Source organism: Felis catus, chromosome A1, assembly GCF_018350175.1.
Source record: "Felis catus isolate Fca126 chromosome A1, F.catus_Fca126_mat1.0, whole genome shotgun sequence".
Lineage (NCBI taxonomy): Eukaryota > Metazoa > Chordata > Mammalia > Carnivora > Felidae > Felis > Felis catus.
In genome coordinates, this window is record NC_058368.1 from 131,928,679 (window position 1) to 131,952,051 (window position 23,373).

The 23,373-nt window shown below is 36.2% G+C and overlaps 1 protein-coding gene across 5 annotated transcripts in view; it reads left to right on the plus strand.

The window, feature by feature from the left end:
- The window catches only part of CWC27 (CWC27 spliceosome associated cyclophilin), a 192,830-nt gene that overhangs the window by 101,936 nt on the left and 67,521 nt on the right, over positions 1–23,373 (plus strand). The window contains exons 12-13 of one of the 5 annotated variants that reach the window (XR_006600512.1): positions 2,808–2,920; positions 17,033–17,158. The exons of 2 other annotated variants lie outside the window; for them this stretch is intronic. Coding sequence is in view for 1 of the 3 variants with exons in the window: in XM_023257015.2 (XP_023112783.1) it covers positions 2,808–2,887 (80 nt within the window). In the remaining 2 variants the exon portion in view is untranslated. Of the gene's footprint in view, positions 1–2,807; positions 3,115–17,032; positions 17,159–23,373 lie in introns of those variants that run through there. 2 more of the 5 variants (XM_023257015.2, XR_006600513.1) reach the window with 2 other exon arrangements.

A 23,373-nucleotide genomic window follows, 5' to 3' on the forward strand; every position in this document is an offset into this window, starting at 1 on the left:
GTTCAAAACAGATTAAAGAATAATAACAGTGAGGGAGAGTACCCTTTACAGGTGGAAATTTTATGGTATATGAAGTATAACCTCAAGAATTAAATGAATGAATGAATGGAATGAATGAATGAATGAATGAATGAATGAATGAATGAATAAACAAATGAATCAATGAATGAGTAAGCAAGCAAGCAAACAAGCAAAAGAAAAGCCAGGGTAGGGGCTGGCCTGTGTCTTGCTAGCCCACTATTTTATTGGACTTAAACAAAATTAAAAAAAAAAAAAGTGAGAGAGAAAGGCACAGCTAGGAACATTCTTTCTGGCATTTGCAAGAGGTGATAGCTGACCACTTGACAGCAAGTAAGAAAGCACAAGAACTAATAGTAATGGAATATTATGGATTTGCTATTAATAGTATTTCATTATACTTTGAGAGCATGTCAGTATTAAAATTATTGATGGTCATTCAATTAAGAAAAGTTTAGATGGTACTTATTGTTTAGTAAGACAGAGATTGGGTAATGATTCCAACCTAATTGGTAAAAAAAAATAAAATTATCATTTTAATCAATTAGAGATAAGATTCTCTTTTCTGAAATATTTAGTTATGTCGAATACTTCATTTCTTAGAAGTCCTAAAAAAATAAAACTCCCTCTGTAGCAAGGATAGTCAGTCTCTCAAATAAAATTGTATTAAATACATGCCACTACCTTCATGGGCCAGAAAGCATGCTATATTTTTAATAATATGTCTTTCATTAATATAATTTCTAAAAAAAATAGTAAAGATTTTTAAAGGTATATAGTAAATGTAAAGATGTATATACCCTCACATTTAGACCAAGAATTTAATGTTTTGGTAGAGTGAATAAGAGATGACCGTCTCTAATTTGAGAGTCCATAAAGTACTTTGTTCTTTTTTGGACAGTCCATCTCAGACTTTCTCACTAGCTGTCATTAGCAAATCTTGTTGAGCCTTACTTTGAGAATCATACATTATGGGCACATTTAATGTTTATGTGCAATGAAAAATAGACTTTAACCAGTCTTCCTAATGGTTGTTTAGGACTCATTGGCTGCTGTTTTTATAAACCACTGTGTCAGGCCTATCTCTTTGCAGTCCTTCACTGTCTTAAAATAGTTTTTGTTCTTGTTTTTTTGTTAAAAATTTTTAAAATTATTTTATTTTGTTTTTTATTTGAGAGAGAGAGAGAGACAGCCCATGAGCGGAGGTTTTAATGATTTTGTTTTTAAGTAATCTCTACACCCAACATAGGGCTCAGACTTACAACCCTGAGGTCGAGACTCACATGCCTATTGACTGAACCAGCCAGGTGCCCCTTAAAGTAGTTTTTAAATTTTTTTTTTCAACGTTTATTTATTTTTGGGACAGAGAGAGACAGAGCATGAACGGGGGAGGGGCAGAGAGAGAGGGAGACACAGAATCGGAAACAGGCTCCAGGCTCTGAGCCATCAGCCCAGAGCCTGACGCGGGGCTCGAACTCACGGACCGCGAGATCGTGACCTGGCTGAAGTTGGATGCTTAACCCACTGTGCCACCCAGGCGCCCCTTAAAATAGTTTTTAAATGAGAGGAGCACCTGGCTGTCTCATCCGTAGAGCATATGACTCTTGATCCTCGGGGTCATGAGTTCAAGCCCCACAGTGGGCATAGAGCTCACTGGGAAAAAAAATTGGGTTGTCCTTTTGGGGCACCTGGGTGGCTCAGTCATTGAAGCGTCCAACTGTTGGTTTTGGCTGAGGTCATAACATCACGGTTCATGAGTTTGAGCCCCGTATCGGGTTCTGTGCTGACCGCACAGAGCCTGCTTACAATTCTCTCTCTCTCTCTCTCTCTCTCTCCCCCGCTCTCTTTCTGCCCCTCCTCTGCTCACACACACTCTCTCTCTCAAAATAAATAAATCAACTTAAAAAAATAGTTTTTAAATGAACATTACTTCTGCCTGCTGGTAGATGTAATTCCAATATAGGAAGTTTGACAAGAGCCTTTAACTATATTTTTAGTAACTGCACTTTATCTTCCTGTTACTAATATTGATGCCATTCCTAATCCAGTAAAAATAGGTTAATTGATAGTATTAATCTTTGGCCATAACTGTCAATTTTTTAAAAAGCTATATTATTTCTTCCATTTATAAAAGTAATGTATCCTTTGCAAAAATATCAGAAATGTAGAAAAGCATAAAGGATAAAAAAGATCACCCATGATACTTCTGCCAAAGACAACCATGGTTAACTGTGTAATATTTGTTTTTCTGGACTTTTTTTATCTTCATGCCAGAAACACGTGTACATGTGGCATCATGTTTTCCATAGTTGTTTTTAATATAATGTTGTTTGTAATATGCTTTTTAAAAAACTTTCCAAGTGAAATTGATAACTCTTAAATGGAAAACTTGATTTTAGGGGTGTTCTTCCTTTTAATTTTCTCATATCAGAGAGTAGGATATAGAGGACGATAGACGTAAAGACTATAAATGTAGTTGAAAGGTAAAAAGTTCCCACCATTTTCAGCTCTAGGGTTTAGAAGATGTGAGGGCACTGACACCCAGGGACTCCACTTCCATTGCTGATGGGCATTATTTATACCTCTCATGAATTAATACTAAACAACAAAAACATACTGATTGACATTGCCTCGTAGCAGAAACCTTATAATGTGCAAGGAAACATTATACTCAATATTGAGATCATGAACTAAAATAATTACAAATTTTCCCCCTTTAAAAAGGAAGACGTGAGGGGTGTGTGGATGCATGCACGTTATTTTTTGTTTTGTTTTGTTTTGATATTTAGATTGTCTCAAGGGGAGAACTAATATCGTCATTAAAATTTTGATTATAACCAGCATTCTCATTTGGGAGTGGAGTTGTTAACTATTCCAGACTGCTGTCAAGACCTTATTTTAAGTAAGATGTTTTTCTTTTATGTGACACTTTATGAGGTTTTGCCAAAAATGACATCAAACATATAATTCATTTGAGTGCTGAGTTTCTTCCACATCTTGCAGCACTTAATCAAATTTGAAAAAGATAATCTCTTCACAACTTTAGAGTGTAAACCTGTGAATGTGTTGCATTAAAACTTACTTTAGACAGTTTAATCTGTGTGGTATTGGGTTGATTTTTTTTTTTTTAACGATTAATGCAATATGCTGACAGTTTTGAGCGGCTATATTTTCAAAATTCTTCATATAAACTCCTGGCAGATGGTACAGATGCAGGTTTTAAGTATTTATAATTTTTCATGCAAAAAACGATAATCTCTAAATTATATTAAAAACTACATGAAAGAATTTGAAATGCCAGAAAGGACAGAGAATAAAGAAGTTCTCAGAATGTGAAAAGATGTCAAAATGTTAAGAATCCTTAAGATTCTATTTTGATGTACAAAAGTAGTTTATATTGATTTTTTTAATGGTCTCACAGTATGCTTATTTAAAGCATGCTGCAGTATTTTTAAAATGTGAAAGTGGGCTAGCCTGAAGAAATGTCATGAGCATCAGAAACTCTGATCTTGAGTGTCGTCTATTTACAGTGAATACTTCTGTGCAGTCATCAGAGTTTTGGTCCTGAAAGGCACATCCAGCCCTACCTTTCCATCATATACATAGAGAGCCAAAGGCCAGCCAATAAAAGGGCTTACCCAAATCACACAGCAAACTCCTAAGTCCTCTGGCTGCCAGTCCAGTGCTGTTTCCACAACTCTGTTCTTCAATTTGATCCAACCTTGAGTAGATACAGTCTGTAAAATTTTAATTGGTATCTATTAAAATCTACTTTGGTTTTGGTGAGAATAATTGTTTCTAAAAGTCTTTCTTCAAACCTAGAGTCTTTTAAAGAACATATTATTGTCATACTTGTGTCTTTTCAAAGACTAAACATGAAATTCTGCAATGACTGGCAAAAAATTTAAATATTATAGAAAATGTTAATTTCTGGCAACATGGCAGACTGAGTCCAAACTGATCCTCCCACTGAAAACAACTAAAAATGTTGTATATAGCATAAAAACATTTTCTCATATTATCCTGTGAACTTGCAAAACAAACAAGAAACTAGCCAAATAAAATGAGAAATATCCAAACCAGTGGGGCACCTGTGGTGGTTCAGTCAGTTAAGCATCTGACTCTTGATTTTGGCTCAGGCCATGATCTCATGGTTCGTGAGATCCAGCCCTGCATCAGCCTCTGTGCTGACAGCTTGGAGCCTAGTTAGGATTCTCTCTCCCTCTCTCTCTTTCCCTCTGCTCTCAATAAATAAATAAACAAACAAACAAACAAATAAATAAACTGAAAGAAAAGAAAAGAAAGGAAGGAAAGAAAGAATAGAAAGGAAGGAAGGAAAGAGAGAAAAGAAAGAAAGAAAGAAAGAAAGAAAGAAAGAAAGAAAGAAAGAAAGAAAGAAAGAAAGAGCCACACCAGGGAATAAGTAAAGATGTGAATTAAGAGAATAAGTGGAGCACTAGATCTAGCTTTAGCCCTAATGATATTTGCTAAACTGACTGAACTAGAGAATTGTTTTTTGAGGTCTTACAAAGAGACAGTATAGAACCTAAGATCTTCTTAGGGTCTCTCAACTATCCCATATAGTTGGGACCCCAAAGGTTCTCATCCTTAGTGGCAGGGAGAAATAAAAATAAGCAGAAGCATCTTATCCTCATCAAAGAAAGAACTACAAGGAAAACTGCCTATCTTGAATCATGGTGCTGAGCATTTGGGGACAAGAGCATTTCCTACGAACCATAAACACATGGCAGCTTTCTCATCAGTTTAGAGCCCCAATTCACCCTGCCTGGGTGGCGTTAAAATCCCCCAGCCAAGAATTTAGCTGGACACAGTCCTGGATCCTTAGTGCTCCCAGAAGCCTGTTACAAACAAACATAAGTCCTTTCAGGAGAAACCTGCTTTCATTCACTGTGCTCAAAGAAAATTCAAAATAAAATGAGTGGCTCTGAACGAAAACACACAGATTCAGAATACAAGTACCTGACAAAAAGCTAATAGAAAGAAGAGACAACAGAATCAGACTCACAAATTCTTCAGTTTTTATTTAGACCCTAAATGTTAAATAAGTATATGTCATACAGGGGGCACCTGGCTGGCTCAGTAAGTGGCGCATGCAGCTCTTGATTTCAGGGTTGTGAGTTTGAGCCCCTTGTTGGGTGTAGAGATTACTCAAAATCTTTAAAAAATAGTAAGTATATATAATACATTTCAAGAAAAGTTTAAAAGTACTATATAGAACAAGCAGATTTTATTTTATTTTTTTAAGCTTTATTTAAGTAATCTTTCCACCCCATGTGGAGCTTGAACTCATGACCCCAAGATCAAGAGTTGCACACTTTCCAGGTGAGCCAGCCAGGCACCCTGGAACAAGCAGATTTTAAAACTAACTTAGGGGGTACCTGGGTGGCTCAGTCAGTTAAGCATCCGACCTCAGCTCAGGTCATGATCTCCCAGTTCCCGAGTTCAAGCCCCATGTTGGGCTCTGTTCTGACAGCTCAGAGCCTGGAGCCTGCTTCGGATTCTGTGTCTCCCTCTTTGTCTCTGCCTCTCCCCCACTCATGCTCTCTCTCTCTCTCTCTCTCTCTCTCTCTCAAAAATAAACATTAAAAATTTTTTTTAATAAATAAATAAATCTAACTTAGGAAATCTCCTAGAAATCAAAAGTATATAATAGTTGATATTTAGGTTTTGGGGCATCTAGGTGGCTCAGTTGCTTAAGCATTCGACTTGATTTCAGTTTAGGTCCTGATCTCACGGTTCATGAGATTGAGCCCCACATTGGGCTCTGCACTGACAGCATGGAGTCTGCTTGGGATTCCCTCTCTCTCTCTGCCCCTCTCCCACTCATTCACACATGTGTGCACTCTCTCTCTCTCTTCTGTCTCTCAAAATAAACATTTTAAATCCAATAGGTTTAATAGCAAATTAGACATAGCTAAAAAGAGTATTAGTAAACAGAAAGGTACAATTGGAAAATTATATAGATTTCAGCCCAAAAAGAGACAGGAAACCTGGAAGAATAGAAAAAAAGATCTAATAAATCTAATCAAATTCTAGGAGGAATTCAAAGGACAAGTAGAGGCAATATTTGGAAGAGCTGATAGCTGAAATCTTCTGTAACTAATGAAAGAAATCAGTTTACAGGGTAAGGAAGTAAAATGAAGAAATCTACAAGAGGATAAATAAGAATAAATCCAGATCTACACACACCATGATAACATTCAGAGTATTCAACACAAAGAGACCTCAAAAGCAGCCAGAGAGAAAAACATTACCTTTAAAAAAACAAGAGCTGATTTCTCAACAGCAACAAGCACGGACATAAGACAGAATATTATCTGTAGTGTATTGAAGGAGAATTTTCTTCAAAGAAACTGAGAGACTTAGCTACCTGCATTACCTTCACTAAAGGAAACTCTAAAGGGCATACTTCAGGCCAAAGATAGGTGAGCTTAGATGGAAGATCTGTACTGCAAAGAAAAAGGAACATAGAGAGTAGTAAATATATATCTAAAGAAATACTGAATGAGTAAAATAATAATGTCTTATTGAGTTATAAATAAAGATAATAATTAAAATACATAACCGTGGGGCACCTCGTTGGCTCAGTCAGCTAAGCGTGTGACTTCAGCTCAGGTTATGATCTCAGGGCTCATGGGTTCAAGCCCTGTATCGGCCTCTGCTGACAGCTCAGAGCCTGGAGCCTGCTTCGGATTCTGTGTCTCCCTCTCTCTCTGTCCCTCCCCCGCTCATGCTCTGTCTCTCTGTATCTCTCTCTCTCTGTCTCTCTCTCTCTCTCTCTCTCTCTCTCTCTCTCAAAAATAATTTTAAAAAATACATTAAAAAATAGCACATAAGTTTGGGAAACAGGTAAAAGGAGTTTGGAAAAGTATTCTTGTCTGGATTCTTGTTCTGGAAGAAAGTAGAGATACAAATTAAGTTTAGACTGTAACACATTAAATATCCACATTGATAATTTAGGAAAACTACTAAGAGGACAGGAAAAGGTCATAACTTCCAAAATAGTAGAGAAAAATATGGAATTAGAGGGAAGCATATAACCTGAAAGGCAACAAGAAAGAAAAGAAAAAGACATGTAAACTGAACAGAATATTAAAAGCATCAGTACAAAATAAGATAGATGAAATAAAATATAGATATATCAGTAATTATACTGAAATAACTGGAAAGTCCAACTCTTCACCTAAAAGACCAACACTATCAAACTGGAATGAAAAACACAAATTCAGTCATATCCTGCTTACATGAGAAATATCTTAAATATATTGGACAATCGCATCTTTAGGGTAAAATGTATTATTATGGTTAAAGAGGATCTCTACTTAATAACAACATCTTCACTTTTCCAGGAAGATGTAACAGTCCTAAATATGAATGGACCTTGTAACACAGACTCAAAATGTATGAACCAAATTGAAAGACTTATAAGAAGAAGTAAACAAGTCCTTCATAGTGGGAGATTTTAACACATTTTTCTCAGTAAATAAGCTTATAAAAAAGTAGAGGGGTGCCTGGCTAGCTCAGTCAGTGGAGTATGTGACTCTTGATCTTGTGGTCATGAGTTCAAGCCCACGTGGGGCATAGAGATTACTTAAAAAACTAAAATATTTTAGGGGTGCCTGGGTGGCTCAGTTGGTTGAGTGTCTGATTTCTGCTCAGGTTATGATCTCATGCTTGTGAGTTCGAGCCCCCTGTCGGGCTCTGTGCTGACAGCTCAGAGCCTTGAGCCTGCTTTGGATTCTGTGTCTCCGGCTCTCTCTTGCCCCTCTCCCCCCACCAAATAAATACACATAACAACAAAAAAAAAATTTTTAACTAAAATCTTTTTAAAAAATAATAAATTTAAAAAAAAAATTAAAAAAAAAAAATGTTTCCGATTCTGTGTCTCCCTCTCTCTCTGCCCCTCGCCCGTTTATGCTCTGTCTCTCTCTGTCCCAAAAATAAATAAACGTTGAAAAAAAAAATTAAAAAAAAAATAATAAATTTTTAAATAATAAATTAATACAAATATAGACAGTTTTGTGCTATATAATTAACATGCTTGATACCATGCACATAAACAGAGCGTTACCCTCAGTAGCTTCAGAATATACTTTTTTCTAGCACTCTTGAAATTTTTATGGAAAGTGGCCACATGGTGGGCCATAAAGAAAGTTAGAAAAATTTCAAAGGATTGTTTTCAAATTGACTACCTGCTTCAACAAAATGCAGTTGTTAACAATAACAATTGATTTTAAAATTACTGATATTTGAATATACTGATGTGGCTATTACAATACAAGAAAATTACTGGAAACATTTCCGATGCAAAGAAGCTAAAAACAAACAAACAAACAAACAAGCAAAATTAACCCAATGAAGTTTAAAGAAGGTAATAATAAAGACAGAAATCAGTAAAATAGAAAACACTTGTTAGACTGAGATTAGATTTAATTTTTGAGAACAAAAATTAAAATAACCAGTAATATAGCTTTTTAGTCCCTTACACATAGTAGATACCCAGAAAATTGATTCGATTTTGTTGTATTGGACAATTGTCACTTGTTCTTTCCCAGATGTCCTTCCAATCCAGAGAAAGTAACTACTTGTTATGTAGAAGGAGTGCCATAGGGAAGTTAATATTAATAGTGCTAGTTTTATTAGTCACAAAAAGTTGCTATTAAAAAGAGAGCAGTAGAGAGAAACAGACAGACACGCAAAAATACAGTGTCTAAATAATATTTGGTATTATTTCTCTTCTGCAAAACAGCCCAGGGGTGAACCCTTAATGGTTGGCAGCACATTGAAAGACCCAGGTTTCTTTCATCTTATTTTTCTGCCATCTCCTAGGCTGTTTTCATTGTTCACATGATTGAATCTGGCCTTTCAGGAGGGAAGGGGAAGGAATAAGTACCAGACAAGTGGCTTCATCTTGAAGATGAAGATGACTCAAAAGTTGCACAGAGAAAAAAAAAAAAAGTTGCACAGAGCAGTTCTAGTCATATCATAGCATCCTGAAATCGTATGCCCATACCTAGCTGTAAGAAAGGCTGAACCACGTTTGGGTGGCCGACTGCCCAGCTAAAACTTAGTGTCAAGGGTGGGAAAGGTGGGGTTTGGTTCTACCACTAAAACGTAAAAGGGGCAAATGAATTTAGGGAGGAAATTAGCAGATGTTGTTACATAATATAAACAAAGGCTTAGGAAGAACCAAAAAGGCAGTAGTCCATTTGGTCAGGAAAAGCTTGACCAAGTATCTGAGCCAGGTTTTAAGAGATGAGTAAGATTTCACTGCAAAATAAATGAAGGGCAATAAGTAGAGCAATAGTTGGAAGACTGCCCTGCAAGGCAGGAATCATAACTGATTCATCTCCATATGCCTGGTACTTGCCACAGTGACTGGCAAAATAGAGGCATTCAACAAATAATTGCTGAAGGAATTAATGAAATTAACTTTTGTTTAAATGGGTGATATATAATGTATAAGGGGAAAAAGAAAATAAGAATGCAGACAACTCAAGATTATCTATTTTTCTGAGCATGAATTTATGGTCAAATGAAGAGCACATAGGAACAAATAATGAACAAAGTAATTTCAGATGATAAGGGCTATGAAAATAATATGTAACAGGACAATCTGATACAGTGACTAGAGGACTACTTTAAATTGGGTAGATGTCAGAAAGGACCCAGTCAAAAGACAGACTTCACAAACAGTAATTAGAACACACACAAAAAATATTTTTTAACAGCTTTATTGAACCCTAACTTAAAGTGAACAATTTGATGTGTTTTGGCATTTGTATACATCTGTGAAACCTTCACCACAATCAAGACAGTGAACATATTCTTCAAGGTCCAACATGTTCTCATGCCCCTGAGTAATCCCATTTTCAATCCCCAGGCAATTACTGAAGTTCTTTCTATCACTATAAAGCAGTTTGTATTTTCTACAATTGTATTTAAATAGAATCATGTACAGTATGTTCCCTTTTTTTGTCTGGCTTCTTTCACTCAGTGTAAGTATTCTGAGATTTATCCATGCGGCTGTGTTTATCAGGAACATTCCTTTTATTACTAAATAGTATTCCATAATATAGATACTCCACAGGTTTTTGTATAGCCATATACTTTTCTCTTCGACAGAGATGTAGAACTGAAATGGCTAGGTCATATGATAGGTGTATGTTTAACTTACTGTTTTCCAAACAGCTCATCCCATTTTACATTCCCACAAATAGTATATGAGATATCCTATCGCTCCATCCCCATTAACACTGGTGTAGTCACCCTTTAATTTTAGCCATTCTAATAGCTTGTAGTGTTATCTTGTGGTTTAATTTGCAATAATTAATAATGATGTTGAGCATCTTTTCATGTGCTTATTTGCCATCTGTATATGTATTTTTGGTGAAGTATCCAAATCTTTTGCCCATTTTTATTATGTGTTTCCTGCTATTGGACTTTGAGTTCTTTACATACACTGGATACAAGTCTTTTCAGATAGATGCTTTTGCAAATATTTTCTTCCAAATAGTCGCTTCTTTCTCGTCCTCATACCAGTGTCTTTTGAAAAACAAATTTTTCCATTTTGATGAGGTCTAATTTGTTCACTTTTTTCATTTTTGGATTGAATTTTTGATGTTGTATCTAAAAAATCTTTGCCTAGCCCTAGGTCACAAAGATCTTACCCTATGTGTTCTTCTAGAAATTTTATGGTGTAAGATTTTACATTGATGTATATGATCCACTTTGAGTTAGTTTTTGTATATAGTATGAAGTATGAATCAAAATATGGTTTAGTCATGAGTGCCTGAGGCAGTGAAGCAGTGTTAGGACTCTTCTGATTTGGGTAAAGGTAGGGCAGGTAATTTGAACTAAAACAACTAGAAAAGCTAGACAAATATTTAAAATCTTAAAAAAAATTTTTTTTAACACATTGGAGAACTAATAAGAAAGTGAAGGAGGAATGTCAGGGCTAACAGCCAGTGAAGAATGGGGGAAATGGCAGAAACAACCAATAGAAATAATTATGAAGGGACTCTAGAAATTGAAATTATCAGAAATACTCTTTAAAATAAATATACTGGGGCGCCTGGGTGGCGCAGTCGGTTAAGCGTCCAACTTCAGCCAGGTCACGATCTCGCGGTCCGTGAGTTCGAGCCCTCGTCAGCCTCTGGGCTGATGGCTCGGAGCCTGGAGCCTGTTTCCGATTCTGTGTCTCCCTCTCTCTCTGCCCCTCCCCTGTTCATGCTCTGTCTCTCTCTGTCCCAAAAATAAATAAAAACGCTGAAAAAAAAATTTAAAAAAAAAAAATAAAATAAATATACTTACTTTGTTCAAAAAGTCAAGGATAAAACTGAGTGACTACCCCTCTTAAGAAATTAGAAAAGAGAAAAGCAAATTAAACCCAAAGAAAGAAGAAATAAATAATAAAAAATAAAAGCAGAAATTAGTGCAGTATAAAACATGCATGTAAGTATAGCGATGACAAAGACAAACACATTCTTTTAAAAGATTAATCACATTGCTAAACTCTTCATTAACTTGGATAGGGAAAAAAAGGTGTAAATAATCAATAACAATTTAAAAAAAAACATAATTACAGATCCCATGAACACTAAAAGACAATACAAACAAACTTATGCTACTAATAAATATTGCACCTTACTAAGACTAACCTAAGAAGAGGTAGGATTCTTAGTTAGAAGTAGAATGTTACTTCTAACTTAGAGAAATCAAGTCCATAGTTTAAGATTCACAAATAACACCAATCTCACAGAAACTCTACCAGACAATAAAAACAGAATGCTTTACTATTCTATTTATGAAGACTGTATAAGAAAACCTGGTAAAGACATTTCAAGAAAAGATAATTATAGGCCAAACCCCATAAATTCTAAGCTAAATACTAGTTTATCAAATGAAGCAATATTTTCAGTGCATTATACATTCTTATAAAATTGGATATATTCCAGGCATGTAAATTTGGTTTAAGATTAAAAATCAACCGATGTAACTTACCACATTAATAGAATCAAGGGAAAAACATTTTATCATTTTGATAGAAGGAGAAAGAGCATTTAATAAAATTCAACAAGTGTTCATGATTTTAGCAAAAAGTTCTAGCACACTAGAAATAGGACTGCTGTTAAAAGCATACCTAAAACAACCTATCGCAAATATGCAGAATGGTATGATGATAAAATGCACATTATAATTTCTTTTATTCAACATCATTATAGTCATGAAGATTTACTGGAAAACTTAGCTGGTATAATAATAAAGAATCAGAGGTAAAAACATTTAGAAAAAAAGGAAGTGTAAAGATACTGACTTTCTCCAAATGGTTCTATAGTTTCAGTGCAGTTTTAATCAAAATCCAACAGGTTCTGTGGAACCTGATAAGCTGATTCTAAAATGTATAGGGAAATCCAAGTGGCTAAGAGAGTCATAAGGGAGATCAAGATGGTGACAAGCATATGTCATCTGATATCTTATACATTTACATAATTAAGATCGTGTAGGGTTGGTACGATGAGTGACAGATATGTGAAGCCTGGAAAGTTGGTCCTGCAAAGCAGTGAGGAAAGGAGAGTCTTTTTAGTGATGGTGCTTGAACTACTAGATTATTAATTTAAGGATAGAAAAATACTTGAACCCTTACACCATACATAAAATCAATTCCAGATAGACTATAAATCTAAATGGGAAAAGCATAAAAATAAAACTTCTAGAATATAATTTAGGAGAATGTCCTTATGACCTTTCTGTAGATATTTAAGGATTGGGACACAAAAAGAACGAATTGTAAAGCAAATGTTTGCTAAATGTTACTATGTTAAAATTAAAAATGTTCTGTTCATTAAAGACACCCTGAAGTAAGTGAAAAGGCAAGCCATGGAATGGGAAAAGATATTTACAAGATAGCCAGAAGATCTAAGGAACTGTTATTAATCAAGGAGAAAGATAAATAACTCAAAGAAAAATGAGCAAAAGACTTCAATAGCCACTTAACAAAGGAAAATATCCAATGCCCAATAATCCTAAGAAAAATGTGCTCAACCTCATGTATGTTCAGGAAAATGTAAATTGAAGCCAATATTACACGCACTCTCCAGAAGAATGACAATATCTATTGTTACTAAGAATGTGGAACATTGGGACTCTGATCCTTTGGTGTTGAGAATGTAAGTTGATATAACCACTTTAGAAAACCATAGGCGTTTTTTGCTAAAGTTAAAAATACATATACTCTGAGACCCACTGATTCTACTAATTCTTTGGTACCTAGTCATCAGAAATGTATGCAGTGTACAAGAATGTTGTTCATGGTAGCATTATCTCTAACAGCCAAAACAAACAAACACAGCACAAATACCCATCAACAGTGGAATGATTCAAAAATGTAAATATATTCATATAACACTATATACCAATGAAAATTAATTACCGATAACTACACACAAAAGAAATATATATTAATTCATTTACATAAAATGAAAAAAAACATGCAGACTTAAGTAGTATTTGGTAAAGAAAAGAAAGGATGTGATTATCACAAAGGACATTTTGGTGGTTGCTTTTGTCCCAGAAGGAAGGGTTAGATAGTAGCTGGGATGGGCAGCAGGGGTACTTCTACAGGGCCAGCAGGGTTTGATTTCCTGACTTGGCTGTTTATTTTGTGATACATCATTGAGCTCTACATTTGAAATCTGTGCACTTTTTAGTATTTGCATTACATTTTACAATAAATGCAATATTAAAAACACACACACGGGGCGCCTGGGTGGCTCAGTAGGTTGAGCGTCCGATTTCAGCTCAGGTCATGATCTCACAGCTGGTGAGTTCGAGCCCCACGTCAGGCTCTGTGCTGACAGCTCGGAGCCTGGAGCCTGCTTTGGATTCTGTGTGTGTGTCTCTCTCTGCCCCTAACCCACTCGCATTCTGTCTCTATCTCTCTCAAAAATAAATAAACATTATAAAACACATACACACACACAAAGGCAAGAGGTCCTAATAAAGAATTAAAAACTCCTGTCCACTAGATACTTTTATCCTTTTGGTTTCCAACTATGTGTTATTTCCAAACTCTTCTTAACAGCTTTCTCCTGTCAGCCTACTAACCATCATCACCTGACTCAGTTTAATGACTGCGACAACAATAATAGCAACTACCATTTCAAAAATACATGTGCCAGCCTCTACACTACAAGATTTATTTATATTATTTAACTTCAGGGGGCATCTGGCTGGCTCAGTTGGTAGACCATGCAACTCTCAATCTCAGAGTAATAAGTTCAAGCCCCTTGTTGGGCATAGACTTTGATAGATGATAGATAGGTAGACAGATAATATAACTTCACACAGTGATTCTACATAGGTAGGCATTACTGTCCCCATTTTATAGATGAGAAAACTGAGGCTCTGAGAGATTAGTTTTGCCCATTTCACACAATTGTGGAGTTAGAAGACTTTGAACATTTGGGTCTTTCCATTTTATCAACCTCCAGCAGAAAGTCTATGCACTTTTTACTTTTTGCCTGCTTTTCTGGAATGTTCTTGTAGGTTTTATTCTCACTTCTTCTCACTGATTGAGAAAACGCACAGCTCAAGGACCATTTTCTTATACCTTTGGTTGCCCCTTCTATACAATATTCTAACAACCCAACTCAGATCTGCCTGCTAAAGATTTTCCCTTTCAGCAATGAAATTGTATTTTATAGAGTAATTTTACAAGATTTTCCATGTTAGCTTAACTCTTTTCAAAAAATTTACTAAAGAAGCCAAGATATAAAATCAGAAGACTGCTATAATTCCTTTTGGTGGCAGATAACATTAGAGGATCTCAATTTTTGAAAACCAGTAAGGTGTCATGGTTAAAAGTATATATAGCCTTTGAAGTCAGACAGATCTAGGTTTGAGTCTTATCTCTTCCACTGATACCTATCTGCTCTTGGATAAACTATATAACATAGCTGTGTATTTCTGAAGGGTCTTGATCACTATCAACTAAAATTTAAGCCAAAGGATGGGATATTGAGATAGCACACAAAATGGAACATAGCTGAATGGCCAAGCTTCAAGATGAGTGAGAAGACCAGGGACCTTGGATGTAGGAGCTCCTGGACTTTTTCCAGGATCGATCATCAAACAACTCACCCTACGTTCTTTCTAGAGCACCCAGCTCCTAGGAGACAGACACTGACTGATTGATAATGTGTTACTGTGTCAACAGGGGCAGGATCTATTAGAAGAAGGGACCAAAAACACACTAGAGGCAAACAAAAACATATCTACAGTACTTGGCCTCTCCTAGCCTCAGTTTCCTTGGGTATATTCATTTGTTTATTGTAAGGTTTAAGTATGTAAAATGTATATTATCTAAAATATATGGTAACTTTGGTGGCAACAGCATCACTTTGTACTGACCCAAAGCTCTGTGTTGAAAGATGATCTTCAGGTCTAGGATCTCAAGGGGTATTTTTGGAGAGTTAATAAGGATGTTCTCCCCGTATTACAATGAGCTGGCTAAAGTTATAGTCAAAGCCTCAGTATAGTTCTGAGGCTTATTGTTCTCATTCCTCTGGAAAGCTGGCTCTATTCCCTCAACCATATGGCTTGGTCCTGAGAGGTTGGTTTTGCAGTATTTTGTGATGTCCAGCTTTTTCCCTGAATTCCCTCTTCTTCTACCCATTTGCCCAATCAAAGTGCTACTCATCTTCTATAGTCCCCTTGATGTATAATGTGACTAAAGGAAACAACACTGGGGTACTACAATAACCTTTAGTCATTAGTTGGCATATTTCCTTGTCCAAGTAGGGTATCTGGCAATAAGTTCTTTAAATGATTTATCACATTGACCTCAAATGCTTCAGAAAACTGAATTCTGTTAGTTTTGTCATGGAAGAACAGAAGCCCTTAATTTGAACTGATAGTTAATTTTTTGTGTCAGTTTTACTGGGCCACAGGGTGCCCAGATATCTGGTCAAACATTATTTTGGGTGTGTCTCTGAAGGTGTTTCTGGATGAGACTCACAGTTGAATCAGTAGACTGAGTAAAGTAGATTGCCCTCCCTAGTATAGATGGTTCTCATCCAAATAGTTCAAGGTTTAAATAGAATAAAAAGGCTGACCTTCTTGAGAAGGTAATAGAGAACTCCTCCTGCCTGATTGCCTTGAGCCAGTCTTTTCCTGCCTCCAGAATCAAACTGAAACATCAGCTCATCTTGGGTTTCAAACCTCTGGCTTTCAGACTAAAATTTAAACCCTCACTTCTGCTGGTTCTTAGACCTTCAGACTCAAATTGGATCTCTAGCTTACCAACTGCAGATCCAGGACTTCTTAGAATTCATAATCTTGTGAGCCAATTCCCTACAATAAATCTCTTTCTACATATATATATATGCATCCTGTTGGTCCTCTTCTTCTGGAGAATCCTAATATGCCTGATAAATTCAAAACAAAAAACCATTTTTATGCTTTTCCAGTTGAGTGTTTGTTTTCTAGCATCCTAGTCTCAGTTCAAAAAGGAAAGCAAAGAGGGGAGGAGAAATCTTCTTTTAAAAAATACAGCTCCCTCAAAACATTTTAAATCACTAACAATTTAGTATCCTGGCCTGGATGTGCTTGACAGTTGGAAAACAGACCACTACCCACACAAAAAAAAGCCCTATAGAAAATGGAGTTCTTGGGGCTGCCTGGCTGGCTCAGTCGGTGAAGCATATGACTCTTGATCTCAGGGTTGTAAGGTCAAGCGCCACGTTGGGTGTAGAGATTACTTAAAAATAAATAAGTAAATAAAATCTGTTAAGAAAAAAGAAATGGAGTTCTTGACTTAGCAGATGATACTCCATTGTTTGTTTTTTTTTACCTTGAAGATATCTATATATCACTCTCATAAGATACAAAAATGAAAGAGATACCACTTGGTATTAATACTGCTCTCAAATTTAACACGTGTAATGCAATGTCTTACCTTGGATCTTTTCCGCTTGTCTCTTTATGGTTTTAGTTGTATCATGTTACTGCGATGTTCCACAGAATGGCTAGCACAGTCCTATGCACTTCTCTACCCACCCATCCCACCTCCATCCCTCAGTGGTTGCATGGTGAACATGAGCAGAGTCATTCTTCCAGGGTTTGTAAAGTCCTTTGGGATTATTGAGTATGAATGGTGTTATATAAATGTCAGATTGTTTCATAACAGTTCTTAAAACAATGAGATAATGTCTGTTAAAGGATTTTAAGTTCCATGGAGAAATGCAAGGCATAAAAACAAGTCATTTTTTATGTTATATCTATATATTTTTGCTGTACAATTTAAAACATTATATCCTTTAAAGATATAAATGCTTGAGTATGTCTGTGTCTGTGTGCATGTGCATACATATGTGTTTGTGTGTGCGTGTGTATGTGTACATGCACACTGCTGACTCTATAGCATTAAATAACCAGATTCTGTTGCTTCATTTTGTTATTTGGGTCCAATAAATTTGTCACCATAAATACTGCCAGAGTAAATTAGAAATCTAAAGTGATCTCTTTGAGGATTAAATACAGTCTTTATCTTTTAAGTTTTGTACTTGTACAATACTGAATTTTTTTCTTGAATACATTATGATTTACTGAGTTTTATAAAGACTTCAATGAAGTCACTTATTTAAAATAATTCCTGAATCCCTCTTTTTGAGCTCCAGGCCCACATTTTCAATTCCCTTTTTAAACATGTTTACTTAAAACTAATAGTGACCAAAATTAAGTGTATTTTCTTCCCCACAAAAATAAGCCCCTGACCTAATTTCCCTACTAGTACTGTTAATGGCACCTCTGTTTTTCCAATAAGCCAAGTTAAAAAGATTTCGTATCACCTTTGGTTTCTACTTCTTTACTTACCCCTCAGCCCTACCTCCATAAAACATCCCTCTGTTTATAGGTACAAATCATTTCCATTACTTCATCCATTGCTCTAGGTGTGTCTCTTACTACCTGTTCCTAAAATACTGAAGTTAATTCCTTTTGTTTTTCCTTGTCTCCGGTGTTTCCTAATGCCAGTTAGCCCTACACTTGTGAAGTTAAAACACAAAGACCTGGGTTTTAATCCTACCTTTGTTTTATATTGGTTGTTTCCCTCAGGAAATTTACTTGAACTCTCTAAATCTCAGCTTCTTTATCTTGAAAATAATTACCTACTGGGTTAATTCACTGTGATAATTCACTACGATGATGTATTGTTCCAGTTTGTACTTTACTGGTTTCATTATGCAAGAATTATTCAAGCTGCTTTAAGGGGGATTCTTATACACAGTGGAGTCTCATGAATACTCAAAGACAACAACCAATGAGTAGCAATACAGCATGTGATCAGAAACTAAGGCTGTTCTCCTTCCAAAGCTATGTAATCTGCTTTTCCCTTTGTTTCTCTTCTTCTTTTTCTAAGTCTGTCCTGTACTCTTCTTTCTGTGCACAGTCTTCTATTTTTATTCTCCATTAGAGAATAAAAGAAGTCTGTATAAAAGAATAATTAGAAGTCTGTGTTGCACATGGTCTCAAATGACCACCCCAACTATGAACATGCATATCCCTTTGCCTATCACCAACTGGTTCAGTCTCACCGTATTTGTAAAAACGGAATCTGACTGGCCCATCTCATATTTTGATTCGCTACACAAGTCATAGTATATCTCCTTATATGCCCCCCCTAACCCCAGCTTCTCAGGCTAAGAGAGGGAACCGCAGTTGTGAAAAAGAAAGAATCCAGTAGAAGCGGGTATAGACAAGCTAGTAATGATTGACATCTATACAAATTTTATGTAAAGTACTTAGCCTAGTGCTCAGTGAGTAGTAATTATTATTTTCATAGACCAAAATAAACCAACCAAAGTCAAGCTCTCCATCTCTGTCATTCTTAGATACATATACACATATATGTATGAAAACATAAAAAATAAAGAACCTGTAGTTAGGAGCATGGGCCTGGAGCCATCAGATATGAGTTAGAGGTATAAATCTGTTATTTTTTGTTTATTCATTTCTGAGAATGAAAGAGAGAGAGCATGAGCAAGCCGGGGAGGGGCAGGGAGAGAGGGAGACACAGAATCCAAAGCAGGCTCCAGGCTTCGAGCTGTCAGCATAGAGCCCGACGTGGGGCTCGAATGCGCAAACCTTGAGATTATGACTTGAGCTGAAGTTGGGTGCTTAACCAACTGAGCCACCCAGGTGCCCCTATAAATCTGTTATTTAAAACCTATGTGATCTTAGACAAATTACTTACTTTCTCTATCCTACAGTTTCTTCATTTGTAAAATGAAGTTAGGAGTCTTATGGTTTCAAATAGTTAATCAGGTTTCTACTGAAAAATTTCCTTCAGGGCTATAGGTAGAACTGATTCCAGGCACAGCATTATCAGAGGCTAAAATAATGTCAAGTGGACCTAGATTTTCTCTTTATATCTCCATTTCTTGATTCTGCCTTTACCCCCATGCCCACACACACATCCCTGTTTGTGCCATTCAGGCTTTCCCCATGGGGTTGAATAGTCATAATAGCTACTCCTCACATCTTTCCACATTCTAATCCAGTGGACAAGGATACTTCCATTTGACAAAAATCTATCTCATTGTCACTGATGCTGTCATGTACCCATCCCTGCAACAATTACTGTAGCTATGGAATTAAAGGCTCTAACTGGCCAGTCCTGAGTAGTCACATGCCATTTCTCAAGCCAGAGATAGAGTTGGCACCACTAGAGTCACATGGACGCAGGAGTGCAGGGAGAAACGTGTCCACCACAATGGTAATACCAACCTCATATGATTGTCCAGAGGATCATCTTAAAGTAAGCAGAAACCCTTGACCTGTGCCCATCCTGTTCTCCAGCAAACTATATACAGAATCCTCAAGATCTGCCGTAATAGAGATGTTAAGTCCTTTCTTCCATTATTTCCTCAGATAGAGTCTTTATTCTCCCCAAACTGCCTTCATGATACACCCCCACTCTTTCTGGTCTGTGTCATGTTATTTATGCAATGCCATTGACCTGAACACCTTCTACCACTTTAGTCTATGGTATTTTTATCTTTTATGTCCTATATCAAACACTATACCTCCTATAGGGGCACCTGGGTGGTTCAGTGAGTTAAGCATCCTACTTCGGCTCAGGTCATGAATTCGAGCTTGTGAGTTCGAGCCCAATGTCAGGCTCTGTGCAAACAGCTCAGAGCCTGGAGCCTGCTTCTGATTCTGTCTCCCTATCTCTCTGCTCCTCCCCTGTTCACGCTCTATCTCTCCCTCTCTCTCAAAAATAAATAAACATTAAAAAAAAAAAACAAAACTAAAAAAACCCCACTACCTCCTATAAACCTTTTCCAAACTTCCTTAGGCTATGTTTAAAATAGGTTATTGGGTTATTGATTCCTTTGACAGATGATTCCCCAATCTACATTTCTAGATACAAGCCTCAGATACATTTGAAAATGCATTTCCCTGGATATCTTGGTGAATTTCTCATGCTACTCACCATATTCTTCCTTATATTAATCCTCTATGTCAGTCTATATCATAAATTCTTAAGGCTCACAATAAATATGTATCTCCTTGAATTAAATACAATTTTACTTAAGACAAAATTTTAACCTTACCTTAACAAGGAATTTTATACTCTTGATTCTAGTATATTTTAGACATTTAACAATGTAAAACCAATGTATAATCAGTAATCCACAATGCTGATTCCACAATGACATAAAAACCTATTTTTCCCAGGCTTGCTTTTTCCTTATAAGCATTAGGATTCTATATTTGTTTTCCTGTTCACTAATCCATATTTATTTATTGAGTGCCACTACATTCTAAGCATTATTCAAGACAGTGAGGATAAAACAGAACGAACTGATGAAGTGTCTGTTCTCATGGGCCTTACACTCCTGTTGAGAGTTGGGAATGGGGTGGGTAGAGACTGGCAGTAAAGAAGTAAATATACAATATTATGTGAGGTAATGCCAATTCTACCAGTTTTAAGTTGACAGAAAGGTTGTTTGCTTTTAATAGCGCGGTGTTTCAAGATTAGTGTTGCAAAGGAAATTACTTGAGGGCAGACTTTGAGTAAAGGAAGGGAAAGAATATATTATACTGCTTCCTTCCCATTGCTATCCCAGAGAATGCCTTTTCAGCTTCTTTAAAATTGTTACTTTTTAATCTCTCTCTGAGCTTGCATTAGCCATTTTATGTTATGAACAGTCAGCTTCCTTTGACTTCCTCTAAATATCAAGAGACATTCCTAAGAACTGTTCTCAAAACATGTTGAGTTTTACTATGTAATAGCAATCTTTGTTGAACATTAAACTTTAAGTTAGCTCATTTGGTTATGTATTTATAAAGGCGAATAGAATTCTTTAGATATTTAATATTATTACTAGTTTAAAATAACATGCACATAAAATATGTGCATATAATCACAAATATGCCTATTTCTAATTCAGATTTAGCAAGTGCTGTATTTTTAAAAATTCAACTCTGAGTTGAACTGATATATTGTTTGTGATTTTATGGGATAGCTTAAAATTTTTAGTTCAATAATAGAAGGATGGCAAGAGTTTCCGAACAGTTACATCATTTCTCAAAGCTGAAGAAATTCCAATACAGAGATTGTCGTGTTTATATTGTTCATTCTGTACTGCGTTCTCCACATGGCCTCTCTGTGCCAAGCATTTTCCACACTCTTCACATCTCCAGTGCCAACCCTGCTTCTCTCCCCAACCTTGCACAGATTACCTCATCTTTACTCTTTTGAAAAGACCATCTAATATGAGCTTCTCTCCACCTCAGAATTTCTGTTTCCCCACACATTTCTCTGGCCTGCCTTTTCTCGCAGCACAAAGCGACCCCAGTTCTTTTCAAGGCTGTCCATCTCCCTGCCCCTCCCGACAGTCTTCAGAAGCCTTTTCTTCTCCTTAGCCTTTCGCAGAAGTCTCCATATCCACTGATTTTTTTTTCCCTTCTCTTTCAATTTTTCATTTCTTCCCTGACCTTAAAGATAATGTTTTAACCTTGTTTCTTCTGTGTGCTCCCTTTCCAAACGCTGCCTTTCACTGTTAACCTGTTTCTGAAGAGAGTAGTCTGAAGCCCCCACCTGTCCTTGTTGACAACTATTATTTCTTGGGATCTAGATACCCAACTTCACAAGTGTACAAATCCTGTTCTTTCAAAAATCAGCAGTCACCCATACTCACTGCCCTTTCTCAGTCCTCACACTGCCCTAAGGAACTTCATTCTACTTAACCACCATTGCCTCTTCAGGCTTACAACATAGGGATCCCAGTTGTGTTTCTAAAATACACCTTTTACTCTTCAATAGCAAAAATAAACATTTAAAAGTCCAGATATACAAAATAATATTAGGTAATGATAATATTGCTTTTTTATCCACTGTCAGAAAGTTGGAGTTTTTTCCCTATTAGCAATCTCCAGGGAGGCTAGCACTGGAAAGGAAATTATTAGCAGATTTTTTCAAATAAAGGCAGAGAAAAGTCATAATTTACCACTTCCTTCCTAGTGATGCCCTGAAAAATGCCTTTTTAGGATCTTCATTTTTTTTTTATTCTTTGAAAAGTATGTAAAAAAACTAAGTGCAATGCTATGTAAATGGTATTTATGATATATATAGACTTTTGTGTGAGAAAAATTAAGATAAAATATACACACACATGCACAGATACACTCTTACAAAAATAAATATATGAACAGTAAGCCAAAAAAAAAAAAAACAACAATGAGAATTCTTTATTTATAAGAGTGAGAATTGTTAGAAGAGGGGAAGGCAGAGACACCTCTGAGTTTATCTTTTGATGCACTTTTGACTTTAGGAAATGTATTTGTGTTCTATACATGTTAAAAATTAAATCAGTCAACATGGGGCAGAAAAAGAAACTAAAACTGAGTATAAACAGAAACAAATAAACAATTATATTTCTAATGAGTAACATTACACTGATGAGGAGCAGAGAAAATTAATTCAAACTTTGAACATGATATTTTGACTGTATTATATTTGTCTTGAGTAGGGGGGAAGAACAGTAAACAAAATTGATGCTCTCTCTCGCTCTATTTAAAAACTAAAAAGCACGGAGGCACTGGGTGGCTCGGTTGGTTAAGTGTCCCACGCTTGATTTCAGCTCAGGTCATAATCTCATGGTTGTGAGATCAAGCCCTGCATCAGGCTCTGCATTGGGCATGGAGTCTGCTTAAGGTTTTCTCTCTCTCTGTGTCTCTCCCCCCTTCTGCCCATTCCCCGCTCACACACATGCACTCTCTGTCTCTCTAAAAAAAAAAAAAAAAAAACCTTAAACTCTTCTTAGT